Raw genomic sequence first — 26513 nt, forward strand, 5'->3', positions numbered from 1 at the left:
CTCGCCGGGGAGTGGGGCCTTCGGGGGAGGGTTTTACAACGTCTCTGGTCTCGTATCTCTCCTCTCTCTATCTTTCAGTCTCATACACTTGCACGCACAGTGTCCATTCACTTTGTTTGTGATCATAGCATTCTCTCATTAAGAACGGAAGGCTCTACCTTCCATAAGAACAAAAGGAACCTTGAGCACAGTTCGGAGCACTCATCTTGAGCAAAGCGCAAACATTCATTCCGTTGCACCTAACATTGGTATCAGAGCTTTGGCAATGTTCTGTATCACTCAAGGAAAGAACCACAAGAACCACATAATTTGAGTGACAAGAATCCCAGGAAAGAAGGGCTTGTCCAGCCTCCCCTTGTGTCTCTTTTCACTCATTGAGAGCGGACCGTGCACTTAGCGGCCGGCCACTCCACGTGAGGTGGGAAAAAGCAACCTTGGTGTGAGCACAAGGCCGCCAAGGGGTGCGCCCGCAGAAAGGAGTAGAACTCGGGTGAAGAGAAGATCGTTCTCAAACACGGTTTCCAAGCGAAAGAAAACCTCAAGAACCTCAAGAACCCAAGCACCCAAGAATGCAAGAACCCAAGACCCGCAAGAACCCAAGTTCCTCGTGAACTTAAGAACCCAAGACCCGCAAGAACCCAAGGTCCTCGTGAACTTAAGAACCTCAAGACCACAAGAACCCACGACTTCAAAATGGTCATCACTCGAAGCGGAATGGATACTTCGCTTGGAGGTGGTGAGCATGAGACAGGCGAAGAAGAATTTTCCCCACCAGGAGGTTTTTCCGACCCTCCCCCTTCCCCATCTACGTCAAGCATTGCACTAACTCCTATGGAGGAGTTGAAGCAGTTGTTTAAGGAAAGACAGTTAGAACGCGAAGAAAGAAAAGCAGAAAGAGAAGCAGAAAGAAAGGCCTACGAAGAACAAAGGGCAACCATAGATCGTGAATACAAAGAAGGAATGGCAACCATAGAGCGTCAGTACGACTTGGAAGAAAAAGAAAGTCAAGCCAAATTTGATCGCGATAACAAAGCAAGACAAGCAGAATTTGATCGCGAGAACAAAGCAAGAATGCAAGAGATGTTGCGACTCTTTTCTCAAGTGCAGGCACAGATGCAAGAGATTCAGGAGAAGGAGACTCTCTCAGTCTCTTCTTCTCCAAAGCATGACACACAGGATTTGCATGATTATGAGAAGCATGATGAATTGAATGATAATGATGAGCATGATGATTTGAATGCCAATGATTTGCATGATAATTTGGATGACAATGACAAGCATGATGATTTGCATGATCAAGATGTGATTTCTCACAAGCATGATGAGTTGCATGAAGATGATGTGATTGTTCACAAGGATGATGTGTTAGTTGATGCTTTTTCTAGCGAAGCTAACCTCGTTGTAGATTCGATCAATCACGAAGAACCGATCTTGGCTTTCGAGTCGAGGTCCAAAGAACTCCCACAGGATGATTCGATCATTCAGCAAGAACCGATCTTGGCTCTCGAGCCTAGGTCCAAAGAACCCTCATAGGAAGTATTATGTGTTCGCATGATTGATACGCACGCATTGTTCGAATGTTTCATTCGTGATTGTTTCCTGTATTTTAGTCAGCACCGTTATGTGATCCCTTTTCCTAGGCATGACATTGTATGTTCAGCACGTTTCTCTCATGGATGAGCACGAATGTATGCGGATTGTTCATGAAAAGCTCAAAAGTATTCATTCAAGAAAGTCACATTCCATGTCTCTTCCTTGGCATGACAAAGTTTCCGAAAGAGCACATAAAAGTATGAGCACCAAGCATGGGCATTTCCATTGTGTTTTGCCACAGTTGATTGCTCTAGATCATAAGAGAAAGATTCGATCTCATTGTTTACATGTGTTTGATGAACGGGTTGTCACTCCGTCTCTATGTTCATCTACATTGCATACACAGTCTTTAGCGAAGACAAGATTTTTTCCACTCACTTTACATGAAATAGGTATGTTCATGGTTTTGTGTTGGAAATGGTTTCAGGAAGTTTTAGCCATGGAGATTCTTGAAGATGGAAGAAGCACGACTCTAGACGAAGTTGAAGCATTGAAGATGACTTTGTGTCGCTTTCAGCGCGGCCCAAAGAAGCAAGTGTTGCAGACCTTTATGAAGTTCAAGTACCGCACGACCCACACATCAGAGTGGGCCGGCGAAGAGTCCCTTCCAAGATTCCGGATGCTATTGACGATCTCCCTCGACGCCATACAGTTCGGTACCAGTACCTCACTTTGAAAAGGAGGGGATGTCACGTGACACATCCAACCCTATGTGTCTGTGGACAAGCTACAGCATGATCAGGGTTCAGTCAGTCTAGATTTAGAAGTGATCTGGCACTTTTGTGAGTCTATTCGTAGACCGTGCATGCCCAGTCACTTAGCATAGATGCATATCCTCTGGTTGCACACAGCATGATCATAAGCATTCCCATCAGAATCAATTAGGGGATTTTTCAAGTGATTTTAGCCTATTTTCCCTATTTTTGACATTTTTCACTTATTAATTTAAGTGACTTTCCAACAAAAGTAGGTAGGGCAATTTTGCTAAGTTTGTATATAAGCAAACTAGAGCTAGCACTATTTGGCAGAAGAGGCAGCAAGAGCTCCACGCTCAACATACAACTTCTTAGCAGAACCCCCCGAGCAGGAGACTTACCTTTTTAGCCAAGGACAGCCTGGAGTTTTCTCCATTGCACATCAGCCCCAGCTATTTGCATTGCAGAATCCCGGCGACAGGACCAAAATTCAGCCCTGCGTTTTTGGTTGCAGATCAGCCCTGGCGTTTTGCACCTTTACCGCGACGGGAAGTCAAGGAGCATTAGCATTTTCAGTTTTCAGCAATTAGTACCCACATATCAAGTCCCGAACCTCGCAGATCTCACCTTCCCGCAGCAGTTCCTCGCCGCACGGTCAGTTTCCGCAAGGTTTACAGTTTCAGGCCAGAAAACGCAGATTTCAGCATCTGCGTTTTCAGCGCATTGTCGTCGCATCGTCGCCATCGACATCGTCATCGACATAGAGTCAGAATTCAGCAAATAGAAGATTTGCAGATTTCAGCCCATAGCGTTTTTGGACAGCAAATAAAAGATTGCAGATTTCAGCCATTAGGTCGACTTCGTCATCACCGTCGTCATCGCCGACATAGCCTAGACTTGCATCAGTCCCATGCATTCCATTTGTACCAGATTGTGCAATCATAAGTAGACCACTCTCGCCGACGAGAGTGGGGCCTTCGAAGGAGGGTTTTACAACGTCTCTGGTGTCTTATCTCTCTTCTCTCTCTATCTCTCAGTCTCATACACTTGCACGCACAGTGTCCATTCACTTCGTTTGTGATCATAGCATTCTCTCATTAAGAACGGAAGGCTCTACCTTCCATAAGAACAAAAAGAATCTTGAGCACAGTTCGGAGCACTCATCTTGAGCAAAGCGCAAACATTTATTCCGTTGCACCTAACAATGCGTTCAGGACACAATTAGTTGCTGCTATGAATGTCTTCACTCAGTTGGTGCAGAATCCCAAGTTTATGGATTATCTGCAAGCACCATTAAAGTCACAGCAGGCAAGGAATGCCCTCAGCGTACAGAGCCCGTTGAGACTCAAGCCCAGGTCCCCCATGCGACTGAGCAAGATAGGGAGCATTCACATGTTGCGGAGTCACGTCAGGCTCCTAGACAGGTCCCTCCTGACCATGAACACGTAGCGAGGATCCCTACCCCACAGGTTTTGCCGGTTCAGCCCGCCACCTTTCAGGGTCAAAATGTTGCATTGAATGGACAGGGAACCAGTCTCCACGCAATGCGTCAGGTTTTTCCACCACCCACAGTACATCCTGGGTATTTCAGGGGTGGATCCGTGTTCCAAAGTATGGCTGGTTATGCGCCTGGAAATCAGCAGTACATGCCTGGAACAGTGTTTGGGGGTATGCATGGCATGACGCCAAACCCCATGTATGGTAACATTGGCATGCAGCAAGGCGTTCAGAACAATCAGGGCCAGTTTGGGGTGCCACAGGTCAATTTTGGCATGGCTGGTTTTTCTGGACAGCAGCCAGATATGGCACCTTTGATGCAGAATCTCAATGACCAAGGGGCACAGATGGTCCCTACTACAGTGCCCATGCTGTAGACGCTTCCCTATGACAATTTGGGGCCAATAGAGAAGCCAAAACCATACAAAGAAGGAGGTGCAGCTGTGAAGTTTAGCACCTTTAGTGGCTTCGAGGATAAAGCAAAGGCTCTTACTTTCCTCCAACAGTTTGATACAGCTTATGCAGGAGGGAATTTTACAGAAGCTTCTAAAGTCAGGAAAGCTGCCACTTTCTTAAAGGACAATGCGCTCACATGGTGGACGACATTGTTAATGCAAGGACAGGCACCCGCCACTTGGGTTTACTTCAAGCAAATGTTTGCATCTACTTGGCTGTCATATGAATTTGAAGCTAACGTCATGACACATTGGCACCAACTTACTTCGGCTATATGCAAGAGCTTGCTGGAGTACAATAGGAGGTTCTGTAAAGCGTTACTCTCAGTGACCTCCTACAGATTTGTGCCATTGACAGAGCAGATAGAGTACTGTTGTGGGTTGCCTAAAGGGCTTCGCGATTAATGTACCAAGAACAGAGTGGCTACTCTCACTCAACTTATGGAAGTTGCTAACACTGGTCTTGCCTTGTTGAAAGGAGAAGACAGTGGATTTCCGAGGAATGAGAAAGGAGGGCAGCAAAAGAAAAATTCAGCAAAGCAGCCCTTTACGAGAGCGGCTCCTAAAGGGGCCACCTAGGTTCAATAAAGGCAAAGGTTCAGCCAAGACTTCTAGAGCACAGGCAAGGAAGCAGAAAAGGAAGCCTTTTATGCGTAAGACGCTCGAGGAAAAGGTCTTGATGGCTCAAAACAAATGCTTTATATGCGAGCCGACTGGTCATTTTGCAACCAACTGTCCACAAAAGAAAAGGCCAGCTGACTCAGATGACAAAGAGGACAGGAAAGGAAAGAAGCCTATGCCCTCGGCACGTTTAGTGCCAGACATGTTGGGCGACAGGCCTAGTACAGATGCAAGTTAGAGACCAGATGGCACTTATCTTCTTTGATCCAGGTGCCAAAGCGAACTTTATCATGCCAGAATTAGCTATGAAACTGGGCATCAGAGCTAAAGAGATGGGGTATACTGCAGAGGCAGGATTGGCATGTCTTGGCCACTCAGAGTGCGTTACTCCCATCATTGGAAAGCTGCCTCTGCATATTCAGTCGTACGTGGATAGAGAAGAGTTCTACATCATACCACTGGAAGGATGTGATGTCTTGTCGGGGATCCCGTGGATGTTCCGAGTGCATGGAGTCTTGGATGCCTACAACAAAAAGATCATTGTACAGCATAGGGGAAAAACTCACATCTTGGATGTAAAGCTAAAAGGAGAGTCGGTCCCTATTGTATCTGCTTCTGCTATCACTTCTGTAATAAGAATCATCTTTCTGCGTACTTGGTTTTTGCACGTGATGTTTTAGATAGTTGCCAATCAAATTTATCTGTGTTAGATAAAGACAGGTTAGCATTTTTGCAAAAGTTTAATGGCTGTTTTTCTGATTCATTACCGTCTCAACTACCGCCGGAGAGGCCCGAGGATCATGCGATTGATTTGGTGCCAGGTTGTAGCTCACCAAATAGGCCACCGTATACGGTTAGTGAGGCGCAACGGAAAGAGATTATGAGCCAAGTGGAGGAGCTCTTATAGAAAGGGCTGATTCAGCCTAGCTCATCACCCTATTGCTCTCCAGTGCTCTTAGTATAGAAAAAGGATGGCTCGTGGCGCATGTGTATTGACTACCGTGCGTTAAATAAGAATACCATCAAGAATAGGTTTCCTATTCCAAGGATTGATGATATTCTTGACCGCCTAGAGGGTGCGGCATTTTCAGCACGATCGACCTTAAAAGTGGGTACCATCAGATTCGAATTAGGCCTGAGGATGTACACAAGACTTCATTTAGAACGACATTTGGTCTCTACGAGTTCTTAGTGATGCCATTTGGTCTTATGAATGCTCTTGCTACGTTCAATAGGATGATGCATAGGATCTTCCGTCCATATCAGAACTTTGTTGGCACATTCTTTGATGACATGATAGTCTACTCGAAGAATGAAGAGGAGCATAGGCTTCACCTGACCATTGTGTTCGAAGAGTAGCGCAAGAACAGATTGCTTATCAATGGCAAGAAAAGCGAGTTCTTCTTGGAAGAGATCCACTTCCTCGGACACATTGTGTCAAAGGATGGTGTCCGAATGGATCCTGCGAAGGTGGAAGCAATCAAGACATGGCCAGCTTTAAGGATTGTGCATGATGTCCGTAGCTTTTTAGGGCTATGTTCTTACTACGGAAGATTCATTCGCAACTTTGCAGAGATTGCTTCACCTGTACATGCTTTGCAAAAGAAAGAGGTCACTTTCAGATGGACCCAGAAAGAAATTTTAGCTTTTAATCTCCTAAAGGAAAAGATGACTTCAGATCTCGTCATTGTTTTGCCAGATCTCAGGAAGTCATTTGTGGTTCAGTGTGACGCTTGTGGTAGTAGCATTGGTGCAGTGCTAATGCAAGATGGAGGGTAGTAGCCTATGAGAGCACAATCTTGCAAGGGCCAGAGACGACCATGCAAGTCTATGAAAAAGAGTTACTAGCTGTGATTCATGCGCTCTTAAGTTGGAAACACTATCTGCTGGGTGCTGATTTTGTTGTCCAAGCGGATCATCAAACCTTGCGATACTTTCTGACACGGTCAAAGCTATCGGAAAAGCATACGATGGGCAAACATTCTCTCCATGTTTCACTTCCAGATTGTGCATGTGGAAGGCAAGAAGAATGTTGTGGCCGATGCGCTATCAAGAAAGCCACAAATTTCAGCTATGTCAATTCCTTACCATCATGAGCTTGATGACATGAAGGAACAGTATGCGAGCGACGAAGATTTTGCAAGGATCTTCGAATCGTTACAGGAAGGACAATGTCATGAGCACTACCTCCTCAGAGATGGTTTTATGATGATGCATGGCAGACTCTGTGTCACTAGGCCATTGCGACATAAGGTCATGATAGAGAGTCATGTCCCACCGTATGCAAGGCATCGTGGTATAGATGCTACAGTGAAAGCGGTGGAAACATTCTTTTATTGGCCTACCTTGAGGAGAGATGTGGATGCCTTTGTGCGAGCATGCGTGATTTGCCAAAAGGTTAAGTTTGACAAGCAAAAGGCACTAGGGCTGTTACAACCATTGCCGATTTCAGATAAACCATGGGAAAGCATAGCTATGGATTTTATCTTCGATCTTCCCAGAACACAGACAGGAAACGATGGAATCTGGACCATTATTTGCAGCTTCAGCAAGCAAGCTCATTTCATTCCTGTTAGGAAGAAGATAAAACCAGATCAGATGGCACGTCTCTTTATGTACAATATCTTTAAGTACCATGGTATGCCACAGTCGATTGTCAGTGACCGTGATCCACGGATGAAAAGTCTATTCTGGAGAGGCATATTTGAGAATATGGGCACTATGCTTAAGTTCTCATCGTCGTTTCATCCACAAACAGATAGGCAGTCAAAAGAGGCAAATTCTACTGTCTTGGATCTGCTTAAGCGCTATGTGTCAGAGCACAAGGCGAAGTGGGAGCAGTATTTGCCGTTGGTTGAATATGCGTATAATAATACAGCGCATTCTTCAATAGGCAAAGCACCTTTTGAAATTGTCAAAGGTCATGTGAAAGTTCCTCCCATTTTGCATACCAAGGAAAAGATCTTTCAAGCAGATCAATATGTACAGAATATGGATGAAATGTACCAGAAGATAAAGCATGCCCTTGAGAGGACACAGGCAAAGAAAAAGAAAATTGCTGATCTCCACCGTCGTGAATTGTTGTTTTCACTTGGTGATTGGGTACTGTTGCGGTTTGAAAAGGCACGCTTAAAGAAGCAAAAAGGTAAAGAAAGTCTCTTTACAAAGCTTAGTATGCGTTACTATGGGCCTTTTCAAGTAACAGAGAAGATCAGTGACGTCAGTTATAGGCTGAAATTGCCTGAGAACTGGAAGATTCACAATGCTTTTTATGTGAGTCTTCTCAGACCATTTATTGGTGATGTGCCAGAGGATATGCCAGTTGAAGAGCAGCCAGAAGTTGAAGAGCTTGATGAAATTTTGGTCCCAGAACAGATCATGGCACACAAGGAAAGAAAAGTCAAAGGCAAGGTTACAAGGTGATATTTGGTGAAGTTCAAGAACTATCCACCTATGGATGCAAAGTGGATGGAAGAGAGTGAACTGTTAGAGTCACCAAATGTATTGCAGCTCTACCTTGAAGCCTTTGGTTTACCACCTACATGTTCTCCAACTCAAGAAGAGCAAAGGTCAAAAGGAAAGAGACCTGTTCTAGAGGGGAGTGATCCAGGAGCTAGCACTTCTCATGTATCTATGGATTTAGTGAAATAGAAGTGTACCCTGCTTGGCAATTGCCCTTGGGGAATAAAAGTTTTGTCCAAAAGTTTGTTCAGTGCTATAGAAGTAAGTATGTCTAGTCAGTTGTCAAGAGTACAGCAATTGCTTCTAATGAGTACATGTTACGCATTTTTAAACTGCTGGTTTATTATGCTTGAAAGGATTCGAAGTGTACTAAAAGTTATGGACTCTATTAAAGCCAGTGGCACAGTGTGAAAGCTATCCACTATGTCAATGAAACAGTCTCACAGGTAGACCATACATGAGTTAACAAGTGTTGAATACACAAGAGTGTTAACTATGAGCATGTATGTCTCGTACCATGTTAACCAGGTGTGTGCACACGAAAAGGTTGACAGCCGTGATACGGTGTCCACGAAGTGCTGTACAAACGAGGACGTTCGCGATTTCAAAAGGGGGGGTATGTCACGAGTCTGTGGCAACTTCACTTGTTGATTTCTTTTTGGGAAAATTTTATTTGACTTGTTTTAAAGCACCCCTCTGGAAATGCCAATGCCCGAGTTGCATGGTGTGAGGCAGACAGTGAGAGTCTAGGCCAGACGGCCAGTGAGCACTGAAGTTGGGCAAATGGACTAAGGTTAGCCACGGTGGGGCTAAGAGTGTAAATCACCTGATAGCTGGCCGACATTGCACTTTTCGATGTGGTTCCAGTGGTGATTAATGGTAGATGACTAATGTGAGTGCCATGAAAGTATCTCCTAAAATCTAGGGAACTGCTATTTTGGACCTGAAAATGTGTTCGTGTCATTACCTCCGGTATGACAAGGGGAACATTTTATTACTCTGCGGCAACCCCGAAACGGGAAATGGCTTGTAAACGCGCCAAGTGGCACATTTTTGTGCACTTTCCTCATGCAAGAGAAGGTAGCGCTGAATTTATAGCTGGGAGGCTTTTGTCGCAGGTTAAGAGCTATGGAGTGCTTCCTTCCCCTCTTATGTACAGTGCAGTGCCAGGAGTGATGCCCTGCACGCTACGCATTGCTCTCTCTCTCCCCTATGAGCAGTATGTTATGCCCCTCTAGTGGGCTTTTCATTTGACCAATGTACAGTTGTGTGGGTTCATGCGCGATTGCCAAGGCAAGAGCCTCTTGCACAGGTACTCGATTAGCTAGCGGCTAATCCCCGCAGATTCAGGTGAATTCGGAGAGGTTTCACCTGCAAAATCTTGTCCGATTCAAAGGGCAAGTAGCCCTACAGGTGCGGGAGCTCGAGGACTTGCTACGGATGCGACTGGCACGCGAAACGGAGCCCGAAACAGGGAATTACAGCCTGCTGTGTATTTTTGCAGGTTTAGGGTTTCGGCCCTAAACGGTCCCTAATACCCCCAGGAGGTTCGGGGACGCAAAGGGACCGCTATAGAGGTGATCTAGCGCATTTTCGGGGCAGAAAACAGAGAATTCAACGTGCTGCAGATTCTCGCCAGGTTTTGCAAAGTGTCAGTATGCGTCGAGAAAGCCCTCTATTGTGTGGGGATACTGACTATGAAGCGACCTAGTACAGTTATGCTGCCAAATCGGGCTAAAACAGGTGCAATTCAGCCCGGATTATGCGGGGCAGCTTGTAGGAAATCACAGGTTTTTATTCCCTCTGTTAAAGAATATAGAAATACCGAAAGGGGCGCCAACCTTTGGGGCCTACAGGGGTCGCTGTCTGCTTGGGAGCATTCTAGCTTCCTGGCCGTGCTTTTGTTTTGAAGTGTGATTCCATTCCCAGTTATAGGTTCCTTTTAAGTCATTGCTTCGTGTCGTATAGTCAAGTGTTAAAGAATCGGGTGAAAGCTAACATCTACTGCCCCACGGGCCGGTTTCAACATCCAAAGGTGAATAGAAGCTGATTGCACTTGAGATTGAAAAGGTATAATAAGCATACCTTGAAGTTGTAGCGAACACTCAATTCATTTGAGCTGAAGGCTTTTGTCTCCATCCGAAGCTTAATCCTTCGACCTTCATCTTTATAAAATAGAGTCACCAGTTCACCCAGAATGTTTCCAAGCCTGTAAAGGAAAGGCATATAACAGCATAAATTGCAGGATCATACTTTTAACATCATGGACTTGACAAAGACATGCCATACTTGTCACCAACCTTGCAAGTGATCGCTTCTGTTCTGACGGTTCCTGACTGATAAAAGTGAGAAAACACTTGGCATTAACTTCAGCACGCTTCCTTAGAGTCATCATGCGCTCTTCCACCGCATCCCCTGGAAATTTTAAAAAATTAGGTGACCTAGACACCAGAGTCTTAACTTCAAACATTGATCAAAGAGACATATTTATCAAAGCGACAAACTGAACATGCACCGCGACTTGAAAAAAGCACTTGTGGACTTTAGACCTCCTCGCTGAAACTGTGTATCTGATCCAGTTTCTCCCAGGCGGCACGTATGACACACATATTTCCTGTCAGGTTGACCTTGGCTTCCACATCAGCCCTATCGTGGGGACCAGGGTGGGGTAGGCCATTAGATGGAGAATCATTTATGTCCTTGTTTGTATCCACTTGAGGATTGATCTAGCTAGAAGATAATTTCTTTCACTGCTTCTCTTTTGCAAGAAAAAGTGGGTTTGAGACCCTTCATATTACTCTCAAATCTGCCCGAAGGCAAACAAACGATAGCAGAAGATAAACCCCAAATGAAATTACAAAAGTATACATAATCCTTGGGGAAATCCCTAAAAGTGTACAATACAAGCGATAAACCTGCAATACCTGTGTGACGCTGACATAAATCTGCCAGGTGCTCTTTTGGCACCGTATCAATGTAGAGAGCTTGAACCACAACAATCTCAAAGAATTATAAAGCCCTGTATTGAATTAATTTAGATGTTCCAAAAAACGTTGGACCCTGGTGATTGAGAAGCCAGCGTGTTCTGCATCCAGTCTATAAGCAGATTCGAACCGATACCAAAAAAAGATGTAGCTCTCCTTGAATACCAGAATGATCATGCGAAAGCTCTTTCTCTAGATTATCTTTCCTCTCTCTAGAGAGTGCTGATATCTCTCTTTAAACTATTTTTACTCTGGAAAACGGTTCTCTCTCTCCTGGAAGATTTTCTCTCTAAGATCTTTTACATTCTCTCTTGAGAAAAAGTCCCAGAGCTGAGAGAAATTACAGATTAGGTACAGCACTGGTACAGAGTGAGGAGCACTATGCATGCAGATGCTCAGCTTATGAGAGGATATGCAGCTGGTACACTACCCTGTTCAACGGGTTGGCGCTTACTGGATGACCAAGGCCCTCGTTTGCCTGGAAGATCAATGACCTTGCAAAGCACTTAAACCTACCCGTTAAAAGTTAAAACAATGCAGACTCTCAAGTCCTGCACATTTTCTCTCTACCCAAGTGAAAGTGATGGTTTTGAAACTGGGCAACACCATGCCGTTGATGGTTGAAGCTAATATACATCCTATTGGCTTTAACCAATGGCAGAAAGCCTGAAAGGGTTTGGGTTAGCGGACAAGATGAGGAGCGAGTGGGGCAGAGCTTGATTCAAATAGCTTGCGGGAGGAGCAGCCACCAGACAAGGAGCAGCAGCCAGGAGCGAAGGGGCACAGGGGCAAGGGTCAAGATAAGCGAGTGCGCAAATGCAAGGGCAGTGTAGGTCAACAGTGGAAGTGAGTGTGATGGTGGGCGGTAGGGCCAAGGACAAGGAGCAGCAGCTAGGATTGAAGGGGTGCGGGGGCAAGGGTCGAGATAAGTGAGTGCAGCCAATGCAAGGGCAGTGTAGGTCAACAGTGGAAGCGGGTGTGATGGCGGGCAGTAGGCCAATGGGCATCAATGAGGGCTGTCGGACCTCAGCTGCAGTCGCAGGCAGGCTGAGCCAGGGCAGTGGCAACAGCATGCAGGGCTGAGGCAGGTCCAGAGGTGAGCAAGCTCGGCAAGGGTGGCGACAAAATGCAGGGCTGCCAAGCTTCAGGGCAGAGCACGCGGGTCATCATTCATGGCAGAAAGCTTCATACAGTCACCCACGATTCAGACCCTGACAAGAGCTACTCAGTCCTATACTTCTGGGTTTGGCCAACAGACATCAAAGAAACACCAAGAACAATACATATAAAGGAGACAACTTGCAAGGTATACATATGACTCAGAGAATAATCTAGAAAAAAAATTATTTTGTAGTCAGTGTTAACTAAAACAAACCTTGCTAGTGAAAGAAAGTCCATCTCAGGAATCCAAATAATTCTTTCAAGCAAACCATGTTGCGTAACAAAACTTGCAGGTGAATAGTATTTTATCACCAACAATAGACCAATATCGGCAACCAAGAAAGGTCCCGTTTCCTTAAGATGGGAGCATCATTTCATCCACTACTTGCCTGATGCCTACATGCACCTAATCACAAATAGAGAGCATGACACACTGGCAAGGTCACTTACCACTTGAAACTGTTGGTTGGACTACTACAACGATTAACTTTGTATTCCGTCCACGCATCATATTTCTGGTCCAGCACAGACAAAGAAACAAAAACTTGTTAATTGCTATAAAAATATACAATAAGTAAATTATTCAACCACACCTTTTCTGCCTAATTACATCCAGATCCATACAGTAATTCAAAAGTGAGTTGCCCCACTTTTTCCATCATCGTGCTTGTGAGAAATGAACATCGTTTGTACATATCAAGAAAGAGTTACTTCCACCAAGGAGGTGTTAATCACTTCAAACGTCATCCCAGCTCGCAGGTTGATTGATCAAATAAAACCACAGTCACTCCAAATAAAAACTCAAACCACATATACCTAGATGAATCCAGGAAGAGCCCAAATTCACCTATTAAGGAAAGTGCAGCTATAGACTCACGGTAGGCACCCATAAGACAATATAACCATTAGCTTCAGCATGCATAGTATTGACTAAATACTACAACATCCCCACTAACGTAATCAGTTCCCAATAGTGGGTGTAGAACTCAACCACAACCCATTGCAACTACTTGTGACCATGAAGCTCCACCTTGCAGCAATCGACAACCTTGCAAAAGCCACAATTACAGAGATGTTGTCACAAACTGCTGATGTGACAAGCCACTGAAGACCTAGAGGGTTAGGCGATAACTTCATTTCTACGAAGTTAGCCGAAGATCTCAATTTACAACCCAACCATTTTGGAGTTTCTATTCAAGCAGCATCTACTTTCAAAGGCAACACTCTAGTTCTACTCCAATCATAGGGAAGTTGAATTTAAAGGTCGACGACTACAAAGATCAACAGTCTTTCTTACTAGCTTCACTTGAAGGATGTGATGTCATCTTGGGAATGCCTTGGCACTAAAAGATGTATCCCATTCCTGACTATGTTCATAAAACTTTATCCTTTGATCATAAAGGAAAGCAATATATTGTACTTGCGGATGCAGGTGACTGGCGTATTCCCATCGCCAATCACATTGCAATAAAAAAAGCAATGAGAAAGTGTGTTTCAGCGTACTTAATTTTTGCGAGAGAGAGAGAGAGAGAGAAATGTGTCTTCTTCACAACTTTCTTCCTCTTTAGAGCAAAATAGAATTTGAGTTACCAATAAGTTTTGAAGATTGTTTTGCGGATGAACTTCCAAATGAACTCCCACCTTCTAAACTTGAGGATCATACAATTGATTTGATCCTAGGAAGTTCTCCTCCAAATCAGCCCCCTTGTAGAGTCAATTTAATGTAGCAAGAGGAGATCCTCAAGCACGTTAAGAACTTGTGGAGAAGGGTCTAATAAGGCCTAGCACTTCTCTATATTGTTCACCTGTCTTGTTAGTACAGAAAAAGGATGGCACATTCCGTATGTGCATAGACTATAGATCTTTATACAAGAACACAATCAAGAATTGATTCCCAATCCCTCAGATTGATGACATTCTTGATAAGCTACAAGGAGCAAGTGTCTTTAGTCGTATAGACTTGAAGAGCGGATATCATCAAATCCGCATAGCTCCTCAGGATGTGCATAAGACTTCATTTAGAACAACCTTCGAGTTGTATGAATTCTTAGTGATCCCTTTTGGACTTACTAATGCACTAGCCACCTTCAACAGAATGATGGATAGAATCTTCCATTCATATAGAAGATTTACAGGAGTTCTTCGATGATGTCCTAAACTTCTCAGAGACGGAAGAAGAACGCTATAAGCATCTCGCATTAGTGTTTGAAGAATTACTCAAACACAAATTATTTGTGAATGCTAAGAAGAGAGTTCTTTCTAAAATAACTTCACTACTTGGGCCATATAGTATCTCACAACCAAGTGAGAATGGACCATGATAAGATTCAAGCAGTTGTAGAATGGCCTACACCAACCACAGAACATGACGTATAAAGTTTTCTCAGCCTCTGCTCCTATTATTGGCATTTCATACGAGCCTTTGCCGCCATAGTTGGTCCTTTACAAAGCTTTTGAAAAGCTAAAATATCTACTCAGTCATGGACCTGTTCTCACCGTCCCTAATCTTTGCAAACCTTTCGAGGTGTACTGCGATGCATCTAAAGATTGTGTAGGAGCAATTTTGAACCAAGAGGGTCACGCCATAGCCTATGAAAGTTGGCGCCTTAAAGATGCATGCTTCCATTTATGAGAAAGAGCTAATGGCAGTAGTTCATGCTCTTTCCATTTGGAAACATTATCTTTTAGGAGCTGATTTCATAATCAAGACAGATCATCAACCTTCGCTACTTTCTCCACAGAGAAAGTTAACAGAAAAGCAGATGAGATGGGCCAACTTTATTTCAATGTTCCATTTTCGGATTTTACACACTTCTGGAACAAAGAATGCAGTTGTAGATGCTCTATCCAGGCGTCCAAAGATCAATGCAATGACAACTATTTATCATGAGGAACTAGAATCTCTCAGTGAGATGTATCCTCAAGATCTAGACTTCGCTACAATCTGGGCAGATCTTCAAGCTGGTCATTCAAGGTCAGCTATTCTATTAGGGATGATACACTATATCATCAACAAGCAATATGAATAGCTCGGCCCTTAAGACAGAAGGTAATGGATGAAGCACATAATTCCATAGTTACATGGGACGGCGGGTCGGGGTCGGGAACGGGGTCGGGATGGCAAAAGTCAGGAAACGGGGACGGGGGTCGGAACGGCAAAAAAAAAAGAGAGTTTTTTTGGCATTTTTTGACCTACACACATGCCACACACATAGAGCATCACTTTGACCATAAATTTACACTAAATAGACCAAAGAACACGAGTCATATAGGCTGAAATGTGCTAATAAAACATCGATGATCGATGGATACAAAATGAGAAGTGCATGCCACAAGGGCTCAAGAGTCAAAAAGCCTAAAGGACTTAGGACAAGCCTGAGGCCTCAAGGATAACAAAAAGTACAAAGGGCTATGTAGTAGGTAGAGTCGTAGACTCAAGAGTCTAGACTCGAGAGTCGAGTGATCAATGATCATCAAACTCAAGAAGTGCTCGCCTGCTGAATCTCCACATCGTCGTCGTAGTCGAGGTCGTCAGCAACGTATGAGGGCTCCGGCTCGGGAGGCTCGCATTGAGGCTCGAAATCCTCCTCTAGCTCCTCCAAAAGAGTATCGGCCATAGATGGATTCTCTTGTGCCATCTCCCACTCAGTGAAAGGATCTGCCTTGTGTGTGATGCTCTTGGCAAGCATGCGCAAGTTAGCGCTCATAAACACCAAATCATTGGCCCTCTGAACGCCAAGGCGATTCCTCTTCTTAGAGGCAATGTGGCTGTACACACTCCATAGTTGCTCCAAGCAACTAGTGGTACATGCTTGGCTAAGGACACGAACAGCCAAGCGCTGCAAATGTGGGCCATCTCCTCCATAGTCCTCCCACCACAAAACCGAGCCAATCTTGTTGCGATCAAGCTGTGCATCTACACATCCATAGGAGCCCTTCTTTTGCCTGTAGTTGAGTAGCTCGTCTCTAATCTTGCGCCTAATGTCACTGCTAGGCTCAAGGCGCTCCAATGCAAGCCGCCATCCTTTGCTCACCTCCTTGTCGGTCTCTTGACGCCTTCCTTGAAACTCAGGGTCAAGCACATAAGCTGCCGCATGAAGTGGAGAGTAGTATCCATTCCACCTCGACTCACACAAGCCATGAATCTCCGCATACTGAACAGGGTCAGGCACAAGCTTCTCAAGTGCCTCTATCATCCGATCCATGGCTTCGTAGACTTTGCCAATGCATGGCTGTAAGCCATCCACCACTCGAAGTAGGTGTAGAATAGGCTTGACCATGGCGCCAAGAGTCTTCACCTCCTCCCACCAAGCGGCGTCGTCGGCCCATTCTCGGCATTTCAATCCTACTGCTGATGTAGACTCCGGCATGGCCTGGAACTCATCACTGAGAAAGAGGCCCCTTAAGGCTCCGCCACATGTAGACAAGCGGCCTAGCATAAGCCAATTGAATGCAAATCTTGTCTCTGAATATTTGAGCAAAGACAACTGGCTCCTCTTTGAGAATTCATGGCGCACTTTTTGATGGTTGAGCACAAAGGAGACAATTCGAGAGGCGTCACCAATGGTGGGTGAAATCCATGACAAGTTCCCTATGTCCTTGAGGAGGTTATTGAGGCAATGCGTCATGCAAAATGTGACATGGATGCCAGGATACATGCCCTCAATGATAGCTCCGGCTGCCCTATTTGACGCCTCTCCATCTGCAACCATACAAAGGACATTCTCCGGGCCGGTGATCTCTATGGTGCTTGTCCACTCCGCAGCAAGCATCTCGGCGGCCTTGCCACTATCGGATGCATCATGTGACTCCACAAAGTACATCTCCCCCCGAGAGTAGGCCACCACCCCGTGGATGGACCGCTTGCGGGTGTCGCTCCATCCATCTACAAGAAGAGAGACGCCATTGGTCTCCCACAAATCCTTTGTTGCTTGGGCCGCTTGCTCCACGGCAAGCTTCTCTTTGTCAAGAAGGGTGGTGCGAAGCCTCTCCGATGAAGGTGGCACATAAGAGGAGCCATATTCCCCTATTTTCGTAACCATGGTTCGAAAGTATGGAGACCTATCCACACAAAATAGAGTATGTTGCGTTAGTATAGAGAGTCCAAAAATTATAACCCATTATGAATACAAAATGGAAGATTGCAATGTGCATATGCCAAGGGAAACTCACCGCGAAGCATGGAAGGCAATGTGGTCGTGGAAGAAGAATCGGGCAACCGACCTATCTACCTCTTCCTTCAATTTAGGATTCCAATTTTCGTTGAGAGTGGTTTGGCGATGCGGAAGGGAAGAGGACGGTGTAGATCCATGGCTCTTGAAGGTTCGAGAGATGTCGTCAAGGTTGGCTTCCCTTTGCTCTCGCGGTGTCGCCGTGGCGAAGGGATCAACGGCAACAAAACGGCCCCTCTTGGCCGCTTCCGCAACCTCATACACCGTGAGTTTCTCAAGAAGATCCAACCTCTTCTCGGGAGCTACATGAGGGCAAAACTTCACCTCGTGACCGGGTTCATGAAGAAGATGGGCTCGCACTTTGTTTGAACCACCCGATCTCTTGTATAGACATAGCTTGCACGTCCATGGTCTTGCACTGCCACCTTTGCCACGCGAGCTAAAGTCGACTTCATCCCACCACGACCACGTTTGCACGGCGGGCCTCCTTCGAGAAGAAGCGGCTTGAGAAGTGGAGTTGGCTTGAGATGACATGATGGTGGAGAGACTCGAGAGAGTAGAGCTTAGAAGTTAGAAGGGTTAGAGGAGAGCTTGTGTGGAGAGAGAGTAAAGGAGAGCTTCAAAGTGGGTAGAAGAGGGAGAGGAGAGCTTCAAAGTTCAAACTTGAGCCTTGAGCTTGAGGGAAATGGAATGAGCTTGAGCCTTGAGCTTGAGGGAAATGGAATGAGCATTGAGCATTGAGACTATGAGTATTAAGAGGCCCAAGGGAGCCTTTTATAGCCTCCCAAGGGCCAAGGTTTAAAAAATATGGCAGTTGGGGCTGCACAGAGCCGTTGCAAACGGTCAAAAACAGTCACTTTTTTGAATCCGACCCCTGCCGTCCCCGTCCGGTCCGTCCAGCCCCGGCCGTCCCCAGTCCGTCCCCCCTGCGACCCGCCCGTCCGGCCCGTTTTCCGTCCGTCCCTCTGCGTTCCCAGCCGTTCCCGGCCCGGTTACGGCCGTTCCCCGGCCCTAGGGCCCGTCCCCCCCGTCCCTTGTAACAATGCATAATTCTCCCTATGCCGCGCGTCGGGGAATTGTTGCTACCACTAGTGCCATCGAAAGATATTTCTTTTGGCCAACGCTCCGGGCGGACATTGAAAAATATGTACGCAAGTGTTTAGTATACCAAAAAGTGAAATATGACAGACATAAAGTTTATGGCAAGCTTCAGCCACTCCCTATGCCTAACACGTGACATGCTTTGTCACGTGCCTCCTCGTTTTGGATATGTCGATAGTGATGGCTTTTGGCGTTCAACCACCTAGATCCAAGAATGGAAATGATGCAATCTGGACTATAGTAAATAGATTCAGTAAGCAAGCACATTTCCTTCTAATTAAGAAGATAATCAAAGCTGATCACATGGCTAGAATATTTCTAGCTCAGATTTTTAAACATCATGGATTACCAAAGACTATTGTTAGCGATAGAAATCCTCGCATGAATAGTCTATTTTGGCAAGCACTATTCGAGAATTTAGGAACTAAGCTTGATTTTTCATCAGCTTATCATCCTCAAACAGATGGTCAAAGCGAAATCATTAATGCCACTATTTTAGACCTTCTCAAGTGCTATGTTTCGGAAAGAAAATCCGAATGGGAACAATACTTACCCTTAGTTGAGTTTCCGTATAATAATACCATACATTCCTCAACTAGTAAAGCTCCCTTCGAAAATATTTATGGGAAGCCACTCTTACTTCCTATTATGGTTACCAAAGAAAACATCTTTGCCGGAGATGAATTTGTGCGCAATATTGATACAGCCTACCAACAAGTAAAGCAAGCAATTCTTCGTACTCGAGCAACAAAACAGAAAAGCAGACAAGCACAGAAGAAATCTCAATCTTGAGGAAAGACAATATGTCCTACTTAAGTTTGAGAAAGCTAGATTGAAAAAGCAGGTCAGAAAAGGGAAGGTTGTAAAACTTTCCCATAGAATTTACGGCCCTTTCAAGATTACCGATAAAGTCAATGAAGTAACTTTAGATTGGATTTGCCTTCTCATTGGCGCATCCATAATGCTTTTCATGTAAGTCTCCTCCAACCATATGTTGGTCCTCCTCCAGTGGCTCCAGTACAAGAAGATCCTCCAGAGGTCGAAGAGACTGAGGAAATCCTTCTACCAGAATAGATAATACACCACTCTGAGAGGCAATTAAAGTCCGGGAGACCTACATTGAAAGTATTTAGCGAAGTTCAAGAATTACACCCCTTTAGGTGCAAAGTGGATGACTAAGTCCAATCTCAAGGACTACCCAGACATCTTGCACAGTTATGTTGATGCTCTACAACTGAAGTCAAAAGTCAACTGTTTAGAACCAAGAGAGATGTAACAATGTCAGACTTTGTAAATTATTAATTTATTTACGAGAAAATAGTTATCTAATTAGTTGTGTGCACATCAGAACTAGCAGTTCTAGGGCCTCAGGTGCACCCAAACTTGGGCCAGAGCACCTTAAGGAGACCCTAGCAGAAAATACCATGAAGCCCTAGTGATTGGGAAATCGGGTCTTCAATAAGGGGTAGACAGTAGCCTCAAATTTCAGGCTCACAAAATTACACGCATCAGTGCGAGCACAGGAATGAGATGGGGCCCTTAGAACAGTAATCCTAAGGCCTGGATTACTTTTAAGGCCTTAGGATAAGTCGATTAAATTCATTTTAATTGTTTGTGCCGGACCAAATGGCCGGACAAGTGTGAATAGGTAATGCATGAGCAGTGCAGTACAGTGCTAGTACTGCATTGTGTCGGCAGCAACTGATGTTTTCATAAATAGCATTCATGTGTGCAGTTGTGAGTGAAAAGTTGAATGGTTTTTAAGTTATTAAGTAAGTGTGCGACTTGGCACACTTGCCAATGCAAAGTGACTCTCTCACTCTCATTCTCACCCTCCCTCATCCTCTAGCGCCCCCTCTTCTTGCTGGCTTTATAAGAGTGCCTCCTCTCTCACTTGAGACTGTTGGCCGTGCACCTACCCCCCCCCCCCCCCCCCCCCCAAAAAAGTGAGCGTGCTCTACGCACCAGAGCTCTCCATTGAAGCTTGAGAATCAGTCCTTGTGGTGTATGTGGAATCCTGGAGCTCCCATCACATAGAACAAGGTTTCTCTTGATCATAGGTTGATGTGGGAGAAGATTCATCGCAAAAAGTAGAAGGAAACTCTCTTTCTCTCACGCCTGGCTGCTGCAAATTCTCTGTTTTCAGCCCCTAATCACCTCTATTAGGGTGAATTTCAGCAAAGTACTCATAGAATCTATTTCTTCTCTACCTATACTACGCGTACACAAAGTTTGGTGCGATTCCATCGCAAAAAAGGTCTCTATTTCTGCTTTGGAACGTACTCAGGTAACATTTTCATATTATATGTAGAACTTTCATTTTGGAGAGCTTCCGTGGAGTTTTGTGGAAGATAGACTCTCGCTTACAAGAGCTTCCCAAAATCTCACAGCAAAGGGAAAATCCTCTCAGTAATCAAAGAGTACTTTTATCACTCTCTTAAGCAAAAGTAGAAAAGGAACAAACAAAGAATAGAGGACGGACTTTTGCCCTGTTCCTATGCTTGTAAAGACTCTCCCCTAGTAATAAACATATTCTCTTTATGGGGGGGGGAACCAATCCATCTTCTGGTCCCCAATAAATTGTCAAGCTTTCTCTCTGTCTCTCTCTCCAAATTCTCTTCAGTATTTGAAGTGCAATTAAAAGTCAATTTACGCTTCCGTATTTTTTGTGACAGCTTGAGGTGCCATGCTTTTGAGAGGCCAACTACATGCCTTTGATTGGCTCGCGAGCGCAAAGAAAGACGGTTAGAGCGTGAAGCGCAAACAGATCAACGCATGCAAGAGTTTGTCCTACTATTCTCTAATGTGCAGGCGCAGATTGAAGAGAATCAGGAGAAGGAGACTCTCTCAGTCTAGACACATGATTTGCATGATAATGATAAGCATGATGATTTGCATGATCAAGATGTGATTATTCACGAGCATGATGATTTGCAGGACAAAAGATGTGATTGTTCAAAAGGATGATGGTTTAGTTGCTACTTTTTTTGGTCAAGCTAACCTCATTGCAGATTCGATCGATCACAAAGAACCGATCTTGGCTCCGGAGCCTAGTTCCAAAGAACCCCTGTAACAAACTTGGACACTCCAAGTCAAGAATCAATCGCGACAGCACCAAATAACCACTTCAAAACAATTCACAGATCACAATAGATTTGCATTGGCCCGACAGAGTTCTGTGCCTAGAGATATTGGCCCCAAAGACTGGCACCCCTTTCGGTATTTCTTTCTATATTAATCAGTGATCAAAGTACAAGAGAGCGGTTAGGGTTTCACTCTCAGACTCTGCGTCCAGATGCTCTGAGAAGTGAGGCCCTCACCGCATATTTAAATGTTACAAGGGATGCCCAAAAGCAGAGCCCCAAAAGCTTGAAAGCAAAAGCAAATTCTCTCTCTCTCTCAATAAGAGTTAAAATAAAGCAATTCAACTCTCTTTCTCTCATCCAAAATCCTTGCGTAGCAAAAAGCTAGGATTTGCGTCGCTCAATTTTTTTTATTTTTTATTTTTTAAATTTCCATCTCCGTGATTTTCGAAAATTAGGGTTTCTGGCAGAAATTAGGGTTTGCAGGAATTTTAGGGTTTCTAGCATAAATTAGGGTTTCTGCTGTCCGTAGCCACGTCATCACTTTGTGACATACCTCCCTCTTGAAAGCATTGTAATCGACCGCGATTACGCCTGTAAAACAGGCAAAAGCCATAAACCGTCTTAGCAGACACTGACTATTAGTACCTACGTACTAGGAACACACATCTAGCACATGTACAAAATCGACAGTCACATCACACGACATCACAGGACATCACCAAACATCACAGGACATCACATGACATTCAACATTCATTCGGATCTTAGACCATGATTTATCGGCAATGTAGCTAGCAATCACATCTAGGTCCAATCCGGACCTCATCGATGTCCGATTGACTAACCCCTATTGCAACCATGTCTATTCGAGATCAATCAAACCAAAATGCTGCAGTCATTTCGTCTATCAGTTCCTGCACTCAAAAGAAGTCAAGAACAAATCAGTATCATTATCAGAAATTCCATTTCATAAAGTCATCCAGCAAAATACTGTCAGCTCTCAGTATCCCTGAAGCTCAAAGAGACATTAGTGACTTTAGTATCAAAATCAAGGCATCTGTTGACAAAGGAGCGGAGCAACTCCCCTCTTGTGCATCCCACTGCACCAGATCTTCGGTCAAGCTGAATTTCTGGGTTCCGCTTGGAGTAGACTACGCTAAACCAAAACATCCAGGTAAAGTTTCACAATCCCAGGAGTATCTGCTAGGTCCTCCTCCTCCATCCACTTTGCATCAAATGCAGGAAAGTTCTTGAACTTAACCAAGAACCGCCTTCGGACTTTACCTTTAGTCTTCATATCCTTATGTGCCAAAATCTGTTGAGGAACAAGGATCTCCTCGTTTTCTTCCACTTCGGGTTGCTCATCAAGCTCCCCATCATCAGGCACATCACCTTTCAAAGGTTTCAAGAGACTCACATGGAATGCATTGTGAATCCTCCAAGTATCTGGCAATTTCAATCGGAAGGAGACATCATTTATCTTTTCAGTGATCTGGAAAGGTCCGTAGTATCGCATACTAAGCTTCGGAAAAAGACTCTCCTTTCCCTTTTTCTTTCGTGGGCGTGCCTTCTCAAAACGTAAGAGCACCCAATCATCCTCCTTCAGTTTCAAGTCGCGACGATGGCGATCCACTGCCTTTTTCTGTCGTTCTTGAGACTTCTGCAAAGTCTCGCGAACCTTGGCAAAAGCCGTATCCAAATCTCGCGAATATTCATCGACTTCAAAAATCTAATCTTTCGTGCTCAGGAACGATGGAACCTTCGCAGCGCTTTCAACGATCTCAAATGGCGTCTTCCCCGTCGAAGAGTGTATCGTGTTATTGTAGGCAAATTCCACCAAAGGTAAGTTCTTTTCCCATTGAGTCTTCTGATCCGAGATACAAGACTTCAATAAATCTAAAACCACTGAATTGGCAATCTCAGATTGCCCGTCAGTCTGCAAGTGAAACGATGGCGAGAACTGCAACCGCGTGCCCATGTTCTCCCAAATTGCCTTTTAAAACAAACTCGTAAATCTAGGGTTTCTGTCGGAGACAATCGTCTCAGACGTGCCATGTAATCGGAAAATCATCGTGATCATTCTGTGTTCCCGGGAGATAAAAAATGACATCCATTGCAATACTTTCCCATGGGTGGGTGGATATGGGTAAAGACTGGAACAATCCCTGTGCCTTATGCCTGTCAAACTTGACCTTCTGGCATACTGCGCACAAACTCTTCCATATCCTTTTTGAGTCTCGGCCAAAAGAAGTATCTCTCTACCCCTTCATGGTGGTAGCAAATGCCGCAGTGATCCGTAAAAGGTGGACAATGGCATTCAGTCATAACCTTTTCCCGCAATGGCTGTGTAACGCACAACATAGTCTTTCTCATCAAGTAGCCTTCCCGAAGGGAGTATCCAGCTATTGTCTCCCCATCCCATATCCGTGTGAAAATATCTGCAAAATCTGTATCTGTGGCATACTGATCAACCATATCCTCGAAGCTCCTATGATGCATCGCGGAAATAGCCAGAACCAACGGCTTCCGAGACAAAGCATCTGCCACCACATTCTTCTGTCCCTGCACATGGACAATCTGGAAGTGAAACTCTGACAAGATATTCGCCCACTGCATCTGCTTTTCCGAAAGCTGCTTCTGTGACAAGAAGTAGTGCAAACTCTGATGGTTTGTAAAGACAGTAAAATCCGCTCCGAGTAGGTAATGCCGCCACTGAGTAAGAGCATGGATAACCACCAAAAGCTCTTTCTCATAAATCTGTGCTGTCATCTTGGCCTAGAGAACAATAGAGCTCTCGTAAGCAATGACATGGCCTTCTTGCATCAAGACCACACCCAGACTATGACCATAAGCATCACAAAATACTTCAAATGACTTCTGCAAGTCCGGCAAAGTCAAATCTAGTCTTGTAGTCAATTTCTCTTTCAATGTCTGAAAGGCGGTCACCTCTATGGATCCCCATGAGAAAGGGACTCCTTTCTGTATCAAGATATGCAAAGGGGAAGCAACCTCTGCAAACTTTCGAATGAACCGTCTGTAGTACGAACACAGTCCCAAGAAGCTTTCAACTTCATGGACATTCTTCAAATTGGGCCAATCACAGATAGTGTCTATCTTGGCCGGATCCATTTGCACTCCTGTTGCTGAGACAAAGTGTCCCAAAAAGTCTCTGAAGCAAATGATGTCTGTGTTCTGCCTCATTCTTGGAGAAACAATGATATCATCAAAGAAAGTGCCAACAAATAGCATGTACTCTCGAAAAATCCCTTCCATCATCCGGTTAAATGTCGTAGGAGCATTGGTTAAGCCAAAAGGCATCACCAAAAACTCAAATAATCCAAAAAGTAGTCCAGAAGGCTGTCTTGTAGACGTCTCCCGTCGCAATTCGGACTCTGATGATATCCACTCTTCAGATCAATCCTGCTAAAGCACGAGGATCCCTGTAACCTGTCGAGTATATCATCGATCCTAGGAATCGGAAATCTATTCTTGATGGTGATTTTGTTGAAAGCTCTATAATCGATGCACATTCTCCAAGATCCGTCTTTCTTCAAATCCAGCAACAATGGAGAGCAGTACGGTCAAGTACTAGGCTGGACAAGACCCTTTTCCAAGAGGTCTTTCACTGGGTTCATAATCTTTTCATTCTGTACTCGGCTCACACGGTAAGGTGGCCGGTTCGGTGACGTGTTTCCAGGTATCAAGTCAATGGTCTGATCTTCAGGCCCTCTAAAAAGCAATCGGCATGAGTGTGGAGAAAAATCTTGGCATTCTTTCGATCAGGTCAAAACATATTCAACCTTTATCCATCGTTCAATTCTCTCCCAAAAGAATGAGTAAAGAAACTGAAGTTCATCAAGTACAATTCTCTGAGCCCTTCATTTATCAAAGTCGCTTTCTCGGCCCGATAGTCAACCACAGCGTAGTTCTTGTGGTACCAAGGGATCCTGAGTAGAACGTCACTCGCGTGCCCTTAACACCCCTGTCATTGCAAACGAAGTTTGCCAATGCTTGGTGTAATGGCAACATCCCATCCGGGTGCCAGTCGAACTACCTCCGCCTGTGGCGTCAGTCTCTCGGGCGTAATTTCCAAATCGAGCCGCCAATTCCAAGTGAAAAGAAGTTGGCCTTGGCTCCTTCCAAAGAGCTTCCTGATCCTTCACTTTGCCCCAAAAGCGGCAAAGTTTGTACTTTCATTCATTAGATTCGATGCAGGTCCCACGCCATGTGGTACCAGTTCTGCTTTTCTATCTGCCTTTCCTGCCACGTTCCTCAACTGCTCTCGAACTCTCAGGCCCGTCGTCGTCTTTATCATTCTGTTCTTTTTGTGCCTTTTTAGGGCACTTCGCGGAGATATGTCCATGTTCCCCGCATCCAAAGCACTTCCCCTCTCTGATGAAGCGAGCTCTCTCCTCAGAAGTAAGCTTGGGTCGTGCATCCTTTTTCTCTGGATTGCTCTTTTCCTTTCTACTTTCATTCCCAGAAGTCTGTTCGGTCGATGTGTCATGTTCTCATCTGTGGGGTAGGTCAGACTGCCAGAGTGAATGGCAAAGCCCCGCTTCGCATGACTCATCAACTCCTGAATAGAAGCTGACTTCTGCTCCAAGCAGTGATCTCGGATCTCTGTAGGTAGACCCAAGGCGAACCGCTCAATCTGTTCTCTGAACAAGATCTTCTTGAATCAAGA

At 44.8% G+C, this 26513-nt stretch overlaps 1 protein-coding gene across 2 annotated transcripts in view; it reads right to left on the minus strand.

Moving 5' to 3' along the window:
* The window catches only part of LOC147422299 (trafficking protein particle complex subunit-like protein), a 66462-nt gene that overhangs the window by 24054 nt on the left and 15895 nt on the right, over positions 1-26513 (minus strand). For both annotated transcript variants that reach the window (XM_086503688.1, XM_086503687.1), the window contains exons 2-4: positions 12919-12983; positions 10624-10738; positions 10409-10532 (exon numbers count right to left, since the gene is read on the minus strand). In XM_086503688.1, the coding sequence (XP_086359814.1) occupies positions 10409-10532; positions 10624-10738; positions 12919-12983 (304 nt within the window). The remainder of the gene's footprint in view (positions 1-10408; positions 10533-10623; positions 10739-12918; positions 12984-26513) is intronic.

Source organism: Adiantum capillus-veneris, chromosome 27 (genome assembly GCF_014529385.1).
Source record: "Adiantum capillus-veneris isolate H3 chromosome 27, ASM1452938v2, whole genome shotgun sequence".
NCBI lineage: Eukaryota > Viridiplantae > Streptophyta > Polypodiopsida > Polypodiales > Pteridaceae > Adiantum > Adiantum capillus-veneris.